At 42.9% G+C, this 16455-nt stretch overlaps 1 protein-coding gene across 2 annotated transcripts in view; it reads right to left on the bottom strand.

Moving 5' to 3' along the window:
• Positions 1 to 16455, bottom strand: part of LOC126248010 (dynamin-binding protein-like) — a 222855-nt gene that overhangs the window by 191739 nt on the left and 14661 nt on the right. For both annotated transcript variants that reach the window (XM_049948593.1, XM_049948592.1), the window contains exons 4-5: positions 13465 to 13601; positions 314 to 1587 (exon numbers count right to left, since the gene is read on the bottom strand). In XM_049948593.1, coding sequence (XP_049804550.1) covers positions 314 to 1587; positions 13465 to 13601 — 1411 coding nt within the window. The remainder of the gene's footprint in view (positions 1 to 313; positions 1588 to 13464; positions 13602 to 16455) is intronic.

Genomic DNA, 16455 nt, shown 5'->3' with positions numbered 1-16455 from the left:
TTATCTTTTACTTATATTGAGAAACCAAAGGCAAATGTTAGTGCCCTTTTCCGTATAATCAAAAATATTGGTAAGCACACTGTAGGCAAAGGTTTTTGAATGTTTCATAATAAATCACTTGTCTAAAAACATAATATTCAGAAAGACATTCTCATTGCATCTAGTTAACTTCAGGGAAAAGCCAATTTGAGTAACACTGCAAGATCGTTTTAAAGGGCAATTTTGTGCAACTTTTTCACATAAATTATGTTAGTACTGCATAATGCCACAACCAGTAAATATAAATAATGTAACAAACATTATCAGAACTCACCATCATTGTACGTGTTCCAAGTAACTTCTCTTCTTCTTGCATCAAATCGAGAATCACTTTGCTCTTGGAGCAAGGTAGTTTGCGTTTCTGATGGTTCTTCAGCTAAATACACTGGACTGTGCCTTACGGCCTCATCCTGAGCTACTGCAATATTCTCAGTTATAGGGCACTCAGAATCTGCAACACTTCTATTACTATAATTCATTTTTGAACTCCATGTGTATGAATTTTGAAGAGTTTCCAGATTTTTGGAAATTAGATCATCAATGCTGTTATTCTTCCACTTATCATGATAACCAAAACTTTCAAGTGTTCTTCTCTTATTTAAGTCTGTTTTGTCAGGAAATGGCACATCAGTTAAGTTTTTTCTGAAGCCAGCATCACCTGCAACTGACAATCTACGATTACTGCCATCTGTGAATTTATTTGGCACTGTGTATGACGCTAAATAAGTACGTGGGCAAAGGCCTGAACTTCCATAACAATTTTTTACTTCACACCAGTCTTGATTAGGTTGCTGAAGAACACAAACAACTTCACCTTGCTTTACAGTCAGATCACTATCCATCTGTGCATCAAAATTAAACAATACCACAGCAAATGAATTTGGTGGAAGTATGTCATGTTTCTTCCTCACTTCCACATTTTCAACGTCATGAAGTACACTTCTGTCATTACTCACTGAAAATTCAGACTGGGGCTGACAATCTACAATGATATTCACATAACTGGATGGAAATATCCCCTTTCTACCATCAATTTTTCCTTCTATCCAATCTTTGCTCACATGTCTGACAAGACTCACTATTTCACCTTCATGAAAACTTAGTTCATTGTCAAATTGGGCATAAAAGGGGTACAGTGTTACACCATAAGGACAAATATCAACTTCCATGTGTTGAACATCACGTGTTGATGACACCTCTGAACTATACATATGAGTAACTGGAGCACTGTTGCTGGTAAAGACAGATGGCATATTTTTCCTAAAGTAATCGTCATCTAAAATGTTCATCACATCCAAGTTGTCTAGGTCTGCTTTGACACGTTCTGTGCTAGTTACATATTCATTCTGTGATCCTTCATTTGATGATTGCCCTCCAAGAGTGTTAACAGCTGGTTTTCTAATATCCGTGCAGTTAAATGTGGCACTATTAACAATAAGGGATTGGTTCTGAATGTTTGTATGTTCACCATCCATCACATCAGTGGAGTCTTGTAGTAAAGTGACGTAAGCTGCGGGAAAAATTCCAATTCTGTCCCCGCAGCAACCCCTAAAATGAAATAAAAAAATACATAGTATGAATGAATAAAATCTTTGAGACTTCAAATCTTACAGGTAAAATGACAACAGTATCATCAGAAAACTGTAATAGGATAACAGAAACATTTACTAATAAACAATGAATGTTTGTCTTTCAGAACCAAACATTATTTTCATAAAAGCTCATAGACATTAAAAGGAAAGATGAGGGTTTGCACTACAATAATTGAGAGAAACTTTTAATTCAACTAAACGCAAAAACACAGAATAGCAAGATGTAATTATAGACCGTGCCCCATTTACATTTTTGTTTCCAATCTGCTCAGTGTTTCTATCCCAGACTGATAGTTATGAATTACTTGTTCTTTTTCCCTCTGAAGTTTCTTTTGTATTAAACACAAAGAAGAAATATGTCATACTGATTACTCATGATTAAGTGTTGCAATTTGTGTGTTATAAGTGACCTCTTCTTTCTGATGAGCTTTTGTTTATTTTGTTTGTGCTAGAGCATTTCAAAATTTTGGTCTACTAAATGTCATGAGAAATTAGTACATTACCTCAAGTGTGACACCATATGTCTCACAGACAGCATGCATGATGTTTCTGTCTGTTTCTTTCAGTTATAACTGTCATTGTGGTGTTTGTTTACATTATATCTAGTTCTAGTACGTGCCACAGTGGAGGTGTCTGATTTTTGTGGTTAGTTGATATCTGATTTGTCATATGTGTTAGTTTTGTATATATTGGCATATGGTATTTGTTAGGAATTACTGTCATTGTGGAGACTGTTCCTATTATTGGTGGAGTTTGTCATGCCTGTTCCCCTACCTCATAAACACATTCAGAGAAAGAGGAAAATGTTGGGTTCTAATCTCAATTAATATTGTTTCTCTGTTGAATTTATGTAGTAACAAAAGACAATTAATATATTCTTTTGAAATGACATAGGCTCATTGGGGAAAGGCGAGGCGAGGTAAATGCAGCTATTTAATGGACTATCACCTGTGACCACCACTATAACTAGGGATGTGTTTATGTGGCATTGTCCGCCCTGATAGCTGAGTGGTCAGCACGGTAGTCTGTCACGCCAAGGGGCCCGGGTTCAATTCCTGGCTGGGTCGGAGATTTTCTCCGCTCAGGGACTGGGTGTTGTGTTGTCCTCATTATCATTTCATCATCACAAGTGGAAGGAAACAGGAAACCACCACTGGAATAACTTCCCTAGACACCCACGTGGTGGACCTCTCTGACGAGGCTTCTCCCACGACAGGACCTGCCGTAAGGCATTGCCAGTGCAATCACTTGTGATGATCAATTAGAAAAGGTACATTGTTTGATAAAATTTTATATTTGTGTTATTCATTTTGTTTACTGCAGAGTTTATGGTTTACATCTCATGACTTGAGTGTCAGTACCAAGTCTGTAAATGACTGGTTTTCTTTTTGTGTGGAGGTTTGTAGTGCTGTAATTGCAGTAATAATAGGGGCACGATTCTGGGGGGTGATTGCAGAAGTTGATTAGTCTTGTTTTGATCAGACTAAATATCATGCTGGTAAACTTGCAGTTGGGTTTGGATTTTTGCTTTTGTTGTTTCTGGTAACAGTCAAGGGGCCATGGTGTTAAAACTCATGGTGGAAAGGGATGTTGCCATTCCATCAGATATTATTAAAGAACACATAGAGGAGGGAAAGAAGATTCATTATTTAGGTTTGTTTTTGTTTTTAGGGTGCAAGAACAACTAGTGCCATACATGCCCATGCCAGAACCTTAGAACATGAAGGAAAAAAAGAAGTTAAAAATGACTACACGTTAAGCCTGACCGATGGAAGGAAAGACAGCTAAAAACAAGGACCTGAAGAAAGGTCCATAAAATACACAACAGAGAAATGGAGGTCCTGAACTAAGGATTAAATGTCCTTCGCCATATTGCTACGGCGGATCTAAAGTAAAACGTGGTTGACAGCCCGCACGTCATTCACTAAAACGGCTCATAACTTACGACAGCAAATACAAACAAGAATATAAGAGGTTAGAAAAAGGGAATTCCATCAGTAAATGGCAGACCATCAAAGGTTGAGCACAAAGTGGTGAGGGAGCACCACTTAACAAACGACGATGGCTAAAAAGACAGTGTCTGATAAGCAACCTAGCTAAAATGATCTTACGGTGAGAGGGCCGAGAGGAGGTTGTCCAAGCCGCTGGGAGAGGCTCAATAACCCAGAGCTTGTTCCCATGAAGGGAGGACCAGTGGTGATGCCAAAGAGACAACACCTGCTGACAGAAGGCAACACAGAGATCATCAGAGGGAATGGAAGAACTAGCGGGCTGAAGTACGAGGACTGCAGCCTTGGCAGCAGCGTCAATGGCCTCATTTCCTGTCAGACTGATGTGACCAGGAACCCACATAAACATCACAGTAGCTCCAACAAGAGTGTGCAAGTGACAACTTTCCTGGACTCGTTGCACTAAGGGATGGATGGTGTACAGCACACGGAGGCTCTGAAGGGCACAGAGTGTCAGAGCAGATGACACAATTGAAAAGCCTGTGTCGCCAGATGTATTGCGTGGCCGGATACAGGGTGTATAGGCCTGCTGCAAATACTGAGCAGTGTTCCAAAAGCTGATGCTGAAAAACGTCAGTGCCAATGACGAAGGTGCACCGGACACTATGGTCAGTCAGAGAGGATGGAGTAGTGTGCTTAGAAAGCAAATGAAGGTCAATGTGAACACAGGCCACAGAACAAAACCAAGGTGGTGAAGTGTTCATACCCATCAGAAGGCTCCCGCTCTTGGCTGTGATACGAGTGCATCTACAGAGTGGCAGGTTAAGTCTTTATCCTTTTCTGTGTTTTCCACATAGTATATTTCTTAAATTTTGTGTGTGTTTCTCTGTTTAAGAGGGTTAATCTTGTGTTTTTGTAAATGTAAATTCATTCAGTCTTTAGCGCAATTGCTGCTCACTTAACAGCCAGCGACATAGCTCTTTAATGCATCAGCATCCATTGGTGACACGTCAGAAGAGTAGCATGACGCAAGGATTGTCTGCTTTTATAGTTCACTTTTTCAGTTAGTCTGGCTAGGATAGGTAGTACATGAACATGCTGTGTGCAGATGCAGGAGGAGCTGGCTGCAGTTCATGAGGAGCTGGCTGTGCCGGTGGCTATAGTCAGTCACCTTCAGGCTGCTGCCTCGGCGTGTAGCAGTGGTGGTGAACCTGGTGTGTCACATGGGACACACCGCAGGTGCCACATGTTTTGCCCACAGGCTCTGCTTTTGAGGCACCTCCTAGTGCACCCGATGCGGTGGATCAGCTCTCACAGCAGGGTGAGTGAGGCATGTTCAGGTTTTCATGTCGCTCGAGGTGGAGGGCCAATGGTGGAGACTGCCCACCTGGGCTCGCCCATTCACCTTGTGAGTGGACAGGTGGCCGCTCCTTCAGCAGGGTACGAGCAGGCGCACAGGGCAAGGGGTTTAATGGTTGTTGGGAGCTCCAATGTTAGGCGCATTATGGAGCCCCTTAGGCAGATAGCATTTAGGGCTGGAAAGAAAGCCAAAGTGCATTAGTTATGTCGATCAGGGGGCCTCATCCGAGATGTGAAGGCGGCATTGCCGGCAACTACCAAGTGTGCATGGTGCAATTGTCTGCAAGTTGTGGCTCATGTCAGCACCAATGATGCCTGTTGCATGGGTTCTGAGGCAATCCTCAGTTCTTACAGGGGGCTGGCGGAGGTAGTAGTAAAGGCTGCTGGCCTCACCCGCAGGATACAAGCAAAGCTCGCAATCTGCATCATCATTCCCAGAGTTGATCAGGTCTTTTGGTTTGAAGCCGAGTGGAGAGTCTCAACCAAATGCTTCACCAACCCTGTGATGGTCTTGGCTGCAGATTTCTGACCTGCGTTATCATGTGGAAGTTTGCAGGACTTGCCTTGATAGGTCAGGGGTGCACTACACAAAGGAAGCAGCTACTCGGGTAGCAAAGTACTTGTGGAGTGCACATGAGGGTTTTTCACACTAGGCAGTAGTTTGAGGTGCTCTGCTGAATACTTGCCAGTCAATTCACAGCAAGGGAAGTCAAACAGCATTCAGAATAAATACTCTTCAACTGTCACAATTTTATAAGTAAACTGTCCAAGTATTCGTAATAAAGTTGCCGAATTTGCTGCCCTCCTGGAAAGTTCTCATGCTCAAATTACCCTTGGGACTGATAGCTGGCTAAAACCCAATGTGGAAAGCTCTGAGATATTTAGCGAGTCTTGGAACGTATATCGGGAAGACAGATTAGAGGCCATAGGAGGGGGAGTGTTCATTGCAGTTGACAAAAATATTCTCTCTACTGAGGTCGAAGTTGAGTGTAACAGTGAAGTCGTTTGGTCGCATATAACAGGTGTATGTGAAACTAAATTAATTGGTGGATGTTTTTACCGGCCACCCGATTCTGCTGTGGCAGTTCTAGAGTCATTCAAAGAAAGTCTATGGTAAATAGTGTATAAATACTCAGATCATGCAATACTAGTTGGAGGTAACTTCAACCTACCAAGTATAGACTGGGATGTCTATGGATTCATTGCAAGGGGGTACAGGCAGACAGTCATGCGAAATACTTTTGAAAATGTCTTCTGAAAATTGCCTTGAGCAGCTAACTCGGCAGCCCCCACGCAGCTGAAATATCTTAGACCTTGTAGCTACAAATAGGCTGGACCTTATCGACAACAATCAGTGTAGAAATGGGGATTAGCGATCATGATGTCATCATAGCAACTATGATTACGAAACTTAATAAATCACTCAAGAAGGCTAGGAGACTGTTTCTGCTAGACAGAGCAGATAAGCAGTTATTAACATCTTACTTAGACAGTTAATTGGCATCACTTAGTATGTAGAGGAATTATGGGCAAAGTTTAAGGAGACTGTAAATCATGGTCTGGAGAGTTACGTGCCTAGTTAGTGGCTAGAGGATAGGAAAGACCTACCATGGTTTAATAACGAAATTTGTAAGATGCTGAGGAAGCAGAGGCTGTTGCGCTCGAAGTTCAAAAGGGGATTCGCAAATGATGACAAGCAAACAGAGATTCGTCCATCTGTGAAAACATCTACACATGAAGCATGCAGTAACTACCACCGTCACACTTTAGCCAAAGGTCTGGCAGAGAACGCAAGACAATTCTGGTCATATGTAAAATCGCTAAGTGGGTCGAAGGCTTCCATTCAGTCCCTTGCTGACCAGTCTGGTGTGGCAGTTGAAGATAGCAAAATGAAAGATAAGTTTTAAATTTTACATTCAAGAAATCGTTCACACAGGAGAAACATACAAACATACTGCCATTTGACCATTGGCCAGACCCCCATATGGACGACATAGAAATAAGCCTACCTGGCATAGAAAAGCAACTTAGAGATTTGAAAACAAATAAATCAACAGGTCCGGATGGAATCCCAGTTCGATTTTACAAAGAGTACTCTACAACACTGGCCCTTTAGGTACCTTGCATTTATCATGAATTTCTCACCCAGCATAAAGTCCCAAGTGACTGGAAAAAAGTGCACGTGACTCCAGTATATAAGAAAGGTAAAAAAAATGGACACAAAATTACAGACCAATATCCGTAACTTCTGTTTGCTGCAGAATCCTTGAACACATTCTGAGTTCAAATATAATAAACTTTCTTGAGGCTAAGCAGCTTCTGTCCATGAATCAGCGTAGCTTTAGAAAGCATTGTTCATATGAAACTCAGCTTGCCCTTTTCTCACATATATACTGAGAACTATGGGTGCAGGGCAACAGGCATATCCCATATTTCCAGATTTCTGGAAAGCATTTAACATGGTGCCCACTTGCAGGCTGTTGACAAAGATACAAGCATATGAAATAAGTCCTCAGCTATGTGAGTGGCTCGAACACTTCTTAAATAATAAAACCCAGTGTGGTGTTTTCAACAGCAAGTGTTCATCAGACAAGGGTATCATCAGGTGTGAACAAGGAAAGTGTGATTGGACCATTGTTGTTCTCTATATACATGAATGATTTGGCAGACAGGATGGGCAGTTGTCTGCTGATGATGCCATGGTGTACAGTAAGATGTCGAAGTTGAGTAACTGTTGGAAGATACAAGACGACTTCGACAAAATTTCCAGTTGGTGTGATGAATGGCAGCTAGCCCTAAATGTGGAAATGCAGATGAGTAGGAATAACAAACCTGTAATGTTTGGATACAGTATTACTAGTGTTCAGCTTGACACAGTCAAGTCATTTACATATCTAGGCATAACGCTGCACAGCGATATGAGGTGAAACGAGCATGTGAAAATTGTGGTAGGGAAGGATAATGTCAACTCTGGTTTATTGGTAGAATTTTAGGAAAGAGTGGTTCACCTGTGAAGGAGACTGCATATAGGATGCTGGAGCAATCTATTCTCGAGTACTGCTTGAGTGTACGGGACCAGTAACAGGTGGGATTGAAGGAAGACATCGAAGCAATTCAGAGGCTAGACTCGTTACTGGTAGGTTCGAACAACATGTACGTGTTATGAGAGATGCTTTGGGAACTCAAATGGGAATTCCTGGACGGAAGGCGGTGTTCTTTTTGGGAAACACTATTAAGAAAATTTAGAGAACTGGCATTTGAAACTGACTGTCGAACGATTCTACTGCCGCCAACATACATCACACTTGAGGACCGCGAAGATAAGATACAAGAAATTACCGCTCATACAGAGGCATAGAGACAGTCATTTTTCCCTCGCTCTATTTGCGAGTGGAACAGGAGGGGAAATGACAAGTAGTGATACAGGGTACCCTCCGTCACACACCTTTTGGTGGCTTGTGGAGTATCTATGTAGATGTAGGAAAAGGCAGGCAGCACGAAGTTCAGCCGCCAGGAGGTAACAGAAGAGGGATGTGCCCCATACTGGTGATCAAATGAGTCATCGAAGAAGGGGGCGTAGGACGAGTGGCCAGGCATAGCAGACAAATGGCATATGTATTTGCCGAGGAGAAAGTCACAGTGGTGACACAGTGATAGTTCGGCAGGTTCTGCATACAGACTATCAACTGAGCTAGTGTAAAAGGCGCCAGTGGCCAAACAGATGCCACAATAGAGGATAGCATTGAGATGGCGTAAGAGGGGCGGAGATACAGACGCATAAACGGAACTTCCTCAGTCTAGTTTCGAATGGACAAGGGACTGATACAAATGGAGAAGGGTGGTCCAATCTGCTCCCCTGGAAGTACCACTGAGGGCCCGCTTACAGCAGGCGGCCAGGTAAAGCACATGGGAAGACCGAGAAAGTTTCAAATTGAGTATGAGCCACAGGAATTCTGTAGTTTCAACAGACAGAAGAGCAGTAGGCCCAAGATGTAAACATGGCAGAAGAAACGAATTGCACCACCAGAAATTCATACAAATGGTTTTGTCAGTGGAAAAGCGAAAGCCATTGTCAATGCTCCTTGAGTAAAAATGAACGAGACATTGCTGAAGATGCTGCTGAAGGAGACAAATCCATGAACAACTGCAATAGGTCGCAAAATCGTTAACGAAAAGGGAGCCGAAGATGCCCGGTGAGATACAGGCCATTATAGGGTTAATGGTGATAACAAATAGGATGACGCTCACAATGGAACCCTGAGGCTCGCCATTTTCCTGAATAAAAGTGTCCGACAAGGCAGAACCCACACGTACCTTGAAAACTCGATCTTTTAAAAATTCCTGAAGGAAATGGGGCATGCGGCCACGGAAACCTCACATGTAGAGAGTACAGAGGATACTAGTCCTCCAGCAGGTGTCGTAGGCTTCCTCCTATCGAAAAACATGGCCACAGTCTGGTATTTCCACAGGAAACCATTCATGACACGGGTGGACAAAGTTATGAGCTGGCCAACTGCAGAATGGCACATTTGAAATCCACACTGTGCAGTGGCTAGTAAATTGTGAGACTCAAGCCTCCATACCAGCTGGACATGAATCATACTTTGCATGAATATTGATTTTGATTGGAAGGCTGCTTATGGGGGATTGGAGGGTTTAAATTATCATCATGTTGTTGTTATTAATCATGTGGCGTTTAAGAATTTCAAAACTGACGCACGGACAAAAACAGCAGTACATATATCACAGCTGTAGAAATATACCACTACTGTACCATCTAATGCTTTGGTACAGCCATTTTAGAGCAATGAAATAAATCATTCATTCAAAAAGTGTGTCTGGTTGCAGTTTATTCTTTAGTAACATCTTATATAACAGTAAGTTTTAATCTGGTCGCTGGTGCATCTGTTTCTCTCAACAACATCGGAAGTATTTTCAACTAGACTCTCCACCTATGCTTCCAGCTCATAGAAGGTAGTTAATTATGCCAATAAGAAATTCCCAGGTACATAGTCCTAACAGCAACATAAATGGAAGTGAGGAAGATTATAACTTTCCTAGTATTAGCATCACACATAATGGACAACACACCATTTTACCCGATAAAAAGATGAGATTTTTCCCCAAATTCCTCATTCAAAATATAGAGTGTCACCTTACATTCACACGTAAAAATCTCACTGCTGACGTCAAAGCTTTTATATTGTGTAATAGATTAACATAGGGATCATCTTACATTTACAATTGAAGCCCCACTCCAATTACACTCCTGGAAATGGAAAAAAGAACACATTGACACCGGTGTGTCAGACCCACCATACTTGCTCCGGACACTGCGAGAGGGCTGTACAAGCAATGATCACACGCACGGCACAGCGGACACACCAGGAACCGCGGTGTTGGCCGTCGAATGGCGCTAGCTGCGCAGCATTTGTGCACCGCCGCCGTCAGTGTCAGCCAGTTTGCCGTGGCATACGGAGCTCCATCGCAGTCTTTAACACTGGTAGCATGCCGCGACAGCGTGGACGTGACCCGTATGTGCAGTTGACGGACTTTGAGCGAGGGCGTATAGTGGGCATGCGGGAGGCCGGGTGGACGTACCGCCGAATTGCTCAACACGTGGGGCGTGAGGTCTCCACAGTACATCGATGTTGTCGCCAGTGGTCGGCGGAAGGTGCACGTGCCCGTCGACCTGGGACCGGACCGCAGCGACGCACGGATGCACGCCAAGACCGTAGGATCCTACGCAGTGCCGTAGGGGACCGCACCGCCACTTCCCAGCAAATTAGGGACACTATTGCTCCTGGGGTATCGGCGAGGACCATTCGCAACCGTCTCCATGAAGCTGGGCTACGGTCCCGCACCCCGTTAGGCCGTCTTCCGCTCACGCCCCAACATCGTGCAGCCCGCCTCCAGTGGTGTCGCGACAGGCGTGAATGGAGGGACGAATGGAGACGTGTCGTCTTCAGCGATGAGAGTCGCTTCTGCCTTGGTGCCAATGATGGTCGTATGCGTGTTTGGCGCCGTGCAGGTGAGCGCCACAATCAGGACTGCATACGACCGAGGCACACAGGGCCAACACCCGGCATCATGGTGTGGGGAGCGATCTCCTACACTGGCCGTACACCACTGGTGATCGTCGAGGGGACACTGAATAGTGCACGGTACATCCAAACCGTCATCGAACCCATCGTTCTACCATTCCTAGACCGGCAAGGGAACTTGCTGTTCCAACAGGACAATGCACGTCCGCATGTATCCCGTGCCACCCAATGTGCTCTAGAAGGTGTAAGTCAACTACCCTGGCCAGCAAGATCTCCGGATCTGTCCCCCATTGAGCATGTTTGGGACTGGATGAAGCGTCGTCTCACGCGGTCTGCACGTCCAGCACGAACGCTGGTCCAACTGAGGCGCCAGGTGGAAATGGCATGGCAAGCCGTTCCACAGGACTACATCCAGCATCTCTACGATCGTCTCCATGGGAGAATAGCAGCCTGCATTGCTGCGAAAGGTGGATATACACTGTACTAGTGCCGACATTGTGCATGCTCTGTTGCCTGTGTCTATGTGCCTGTGGTTCTGTCAGTGTGATCATGTGATGTATCTGACCCCAGGAATGTGTCAATAAAGTTTCCCCTTCCTGGGACAATGAATTCACGGTGTTCTTATTTCAATTTCCAGGAGTGTATTTTCCTCTTAGAATGAAGCAGCAACAAGCATTGGAACAGCTACACAGTTATGTCATTAGATCTTCTCCTTCTTCTTCTTCCTGGCCTTGTCCCATGCCCTCAAGGGGGTTGGCATGTTATCTTTGGATTTGGCAATGTTACTGGTAGAGGGTGGCCAGATGTCCTTCCTTCCTCCACCCCTTCCCCTTCTCCTCCCCCCTCCAAGGGACAGAATTTTTGAACCCCATGTGTCTGTATCTAATGTTATCCACTACGAAATTGTGATTATGTTTGCTAAATGTCTGTGAATCGTATAACTAAGGTGGGATGTGAATACCAGCCCTGTCTTCATCTAGTCAGGTGTGGGAAACTGCCTCAAAACCAAATCTAGGCTGGCCAGGACAACAGCCCTCATTGTTAATCTGCTGCGCAAATTCGATCAGGAGTCAGTGCGTCTCCCTGAATCCCAAAAGCAGTATGCTAACATGACTATCCAGGCAGGTTAGTGGCACCACTAGACCATTTCTGGGAAATAACTGGCTTACAGTTGTAGATGTCTTATCTAATTTCCCTTTTGTGGTCTATATGGTATTAACAACAGCCACAACTGTAATCAGAGCCCTAACAAAAATGTATTCTATAGTCCTTGCAGTGTGGTTATCAACAAGCCACACTTAGGTCCATCACATTATCAGAGTTCTGCAACTGGAATGGCAAGCAGCATCCTACTTCAGCATCATGACACACACACACACACACACACACACACACACACAAACCTCTAGCCATGTAGCCATGTTTCAAGGCAGGGACAAAGTTATAGACATCCAGTATGCCAGCTTTGGAAGCAAAGGCCAGATCAGAAAGTCCTCATGGTCAAGGCTGTGGGAAATCAACTGATTTGGCAACAGAAACAGTTGCTGCCATGTCAGCACACCAGTGAGTGCTCACAGCCACATCCCCAACTATAAAAACTGAAGGTAGGGTGATAACTACTGCAGAACCTGTTTACAACAGTGGTGAACTATTACAGGTTATCCTTTGGCAGCACCTGTCCCAGACATAGATCTCTCCGACACCGCCAACTATCCAGGGGGAACTGAAGCCCCCTACTAACAACCACCGAGGCCTCTCACATACAACCCAGCATGACTCAGCGAGAGCAGCCATAGGTTTGCAAGAAGACATTAATGAGACATTCATTCTAGCAAATACCTTCCTATCCCACTGATCCAAAAACAGACTAACTCTTTCCTTCTTACTCCCATATATTTTCACAATTCTACAGACTCATTTTTTCCACCGATTTAGAGCTTCCAGTTGTGCCTTGTGATTTCTTTTCCTTTTACCTGGCACATATGCTCCAAGCCCCCCCCCCCCCTTTTTTTTTTAATTTCCTACTTCTTGCTTTCTCCCAAAGTGGAAACTTTTAAAAACTGTGGATGCTACAGTTCCACATGGGTTTTCGAGTCCCACTAATCTGTTAAGTCTCAATATTGTAAAGATGAATATTTCTATGCTGTTACATTTTGTTCTACAAAACATATGATTTATCTATGCCATAAATATATTCAATCGCTCTTTCCTAATCTACATTATTTTATTTCCCTCTGTGTGTGTTCAGTTTTGAATCGAGTATTCAGGAAAATAATACCTTGGCAAAGAGGTGGCAAGGTTGCAAATTGACTATGTACCAGCTTAGCTGTAAAGGTATATTAACATTTTCCCTTTAGAGGTTTGGACACATCATGGAAAACCAAGAACATGGCTCCATATTCTCATTTCTACCATAATTACACTAAACAGTGTGATATATTCTCATCTGGGAATTACTGAGTATTTTAATTTTATACTTACCTATACCAATCCTTATCAATAACTTCAGTAACGGTCAATATTTCTCCTTCGTACAAATCTATCTCCTCCTCTAGCTGAGCTTTCATACTCATCTTCACTTTTGCTGTCATATTTAAAACTTTAGGTTTGCATTTCACCTAGAAAAAAAGTGACAGCTTCTGAAATATTCATAACAACAACTTATATAAAATATGGATATGTTTTACCTGATGCACACACACACACACACGTGCGCGCACGCTCACACACACACACACACACACACACACACACACACACACACACACACACATTTCAGCTCTTTAATTCACTTTACACTGTGCAAGCCCGTAACCCAGCTATTGACCTGACTGTAGGTAGAGTACAGGCTTTTTTTGCCATGGCACTAGTAGGGGGAGGGTTGTGGGTGTATTGCCTTGGTTGCCTTTTTTCCCAGGGAAAGATCCCTGCTACTCATTTGACAGCAGGCTGACTGGACCTGGGGCTGCCCTGCAGAGACTGGAACAAGGAAAATGTCTCATACTATCCAGGTTTGAACCTGAGACCTCCAGGGCTGGAGTCAATTGCTCCACCCACTGGAGTCCCCCCCCCTCCCCCCCCCCCCCCCCCCGCAGCCACCTGGTCACACTTATGAAACTTAAAGCATGAAGTAAGAACTGAGATGTAACCAAGATTCCACCTTAAGACAGGTTAAGCCAGCCTTACTATGCTTGTTGAGATTGAAAGTGAACATAAAGGAAGAAGTTGTCATAGTTTATCACAAAGACTGTGCACAATTCTTTTGACCTCAGTTATTCCTTCTTTTGCCCATTGTTTTGGCGATCTCAGTGTGCTTAAGAGTATTAGGTCATGGCAGGATAAAATTGTCTTGTTAAAAGTGAGTGAACTGTGTGGTTCATTATCACACCTCAATATATAAGAGCTTTTGAGTTCAGAGTAATACCTACTTGGTAGATTGTAAGTTTTCCTCCAAAAACGTGACATTTCATAGAGATTTATGGGTTTTTGTAAATCCAACAATTTGTTCTAAAGGTTTTTAAATATAATAGAAGGAAAATCTTCACATCTACCTTCCTACCATCTGATAACCAGGACACATTTTCATACATGAATTGTTACCTGTTATTTGCAGTACAGTCACAGAGCTCAAGTCTCTCCTAGAAAGCAAATGTGGAACATATATCAGAAAGACAGGTGTGACTTTCCAGGAGAAGGAGAGTTTATAGTGATGAGCAGAAGCATTAGGTCTAGCACGGTCCAGAATTAATCTGACTGCAAACTGACGGGGACAAAATTAGGCAAGATCACCAGGCTTTGGTTAGTAACTGGATGCTTCTGTTGACCATGAGATTCAGACATATCAGTTACAAGAGTTATTCAAAGATAGCCCAAACTAAATAGCACAGAAATACAACAAACAAGCACATGGTAGAAGTAGGTGGTGACTAAGTTGCCCACTATCAACTAGGAAAACTATGCAAACATTATCTGAAGTTAAGAAAGTCTTACAAGTTAATACTGAAAAATGTTGCCTTAAACAATTAGTCTGACAATCTATGTGCAAAAGACAAATTCTACATCTCCTAGCTAAAATCAGACCCGATCTCTTCAAGAATGTCACCAATGAGAGAGGCATCAGAGACCATGATGCTTTACAAGAACAGTGGTCATCAAAGGAATCATCAATAAAGCTATGAGAGTATTAGTATTTGGTCAAACTGATAGTCACTATCAATACCATTCTGAGAAAAAAAGAAAGTTTACTAAAAAAAGAGGTTACTACGCTCTAGCTACTACAGCAACTCCAGGGAATCTACAGAAAAAAGTTAACAACAATTCGTATCTGTAAGACAGGCACTGTATAAAGTCAACAATAATTTTTGAGCCTGGTAATAGATCTATCTGAAAATTCTAGGAAGTTCTGGTCATACGTAAAGTCAATGAATCTGTCCAAATCTCCCCAGAAGCACAAATATGAATTTTTAATTTGAAAATGTGTTCATGCAAGAGGATACTACCATACCGACATTTGACCACCAAAAAAGTCACAAATGAGACAGACTGATGTTACCACCCCCACTACTGAAAAATAATTAAGACTACTCGAACCAAACAAGGTAGCAGGCCTTGACTGAATTCCAATTAGATTTTCCAGAACAAGCTTAACATAGATTTTTCAGAACAAGCTGCATAACTGACTTCTTCATTGCTCACATTTATTGGGACTCTGTTGTGCTGCAAATATTCCTGTGCGACTGGAAAAAGAGTGCAGGTCACTGTCATTTACAAAAAGGGGAAAAGATCACAGGCACAGAATTTCAGGCCAATATTGACTGATGGAAGAAGGCACAGCAGTCAGTCACATCTTACATTTTTTGTAGCAGATCTAGAATTCAATCACTGAGTGACCACCTTCAATGCAGCAGATAAACTGACTGTCTGAATTCTTGACATGTTTAGCAGAAGAAGGACTATGCCAAATAACAGCTGAAATGTATTAACTTTATCTGCTGCATTTAAGACAGTCACTCACACTCAAGGATCAAAATCTAAATCTGCTACAATACATACACACTGCAACTAAATGCTGTGGCCTCTTTCACCAATGTAAATAAGTAGGGTCACTGAGCACTTATAGGTTCCAGATGGGGTCAACATTTTTGCATTCTTGGAGCAAAAATAAAATTCCCTTAAAAATCAAGATGGATTCAGGAAAAGCCACTTGTGTGAAACACAGCTTGCTTTACTGATACATGACAGATTGCAAAAACGAGACGAAGGTGAACAGGTTGATTCCACCTTCCCAGATTTCTGACTAACTTTTGACACTCTACTACACTGTTATCTACAAACCAAGATATGATCATAAAGAGTATCTTTGCACATGTGTAATAGGATGGAGCAATATTTGACTAATATAACCCAGTACATTACACAGGAAATGCTGGACTGAAACAGAAGTATCACCATGTGGACCCCAAGGAAGAGTAG

The sequence above is a fragment of the Schistocerca nitens genome, chromosome 3 (genome assembly GCF_023898315.1).
Source record: "Schistocerca nitens isolate TAMUIC-IGC-003100 chromosome 3, iqSchNite1.1, whole genome shotgun sequence".
NCBI classification, from domain to species: domain Eukaryota; kingdom Metazoa; phylum Arthropoda; class Insecta; order Orthoptera; family Acrididae; genus Schistocerca; species Schistocerca nitens.
Note: the sequence above shows the minus strand (reverse complement) of the source record. Positions and strands in the feature narration are given on the sequence as shown.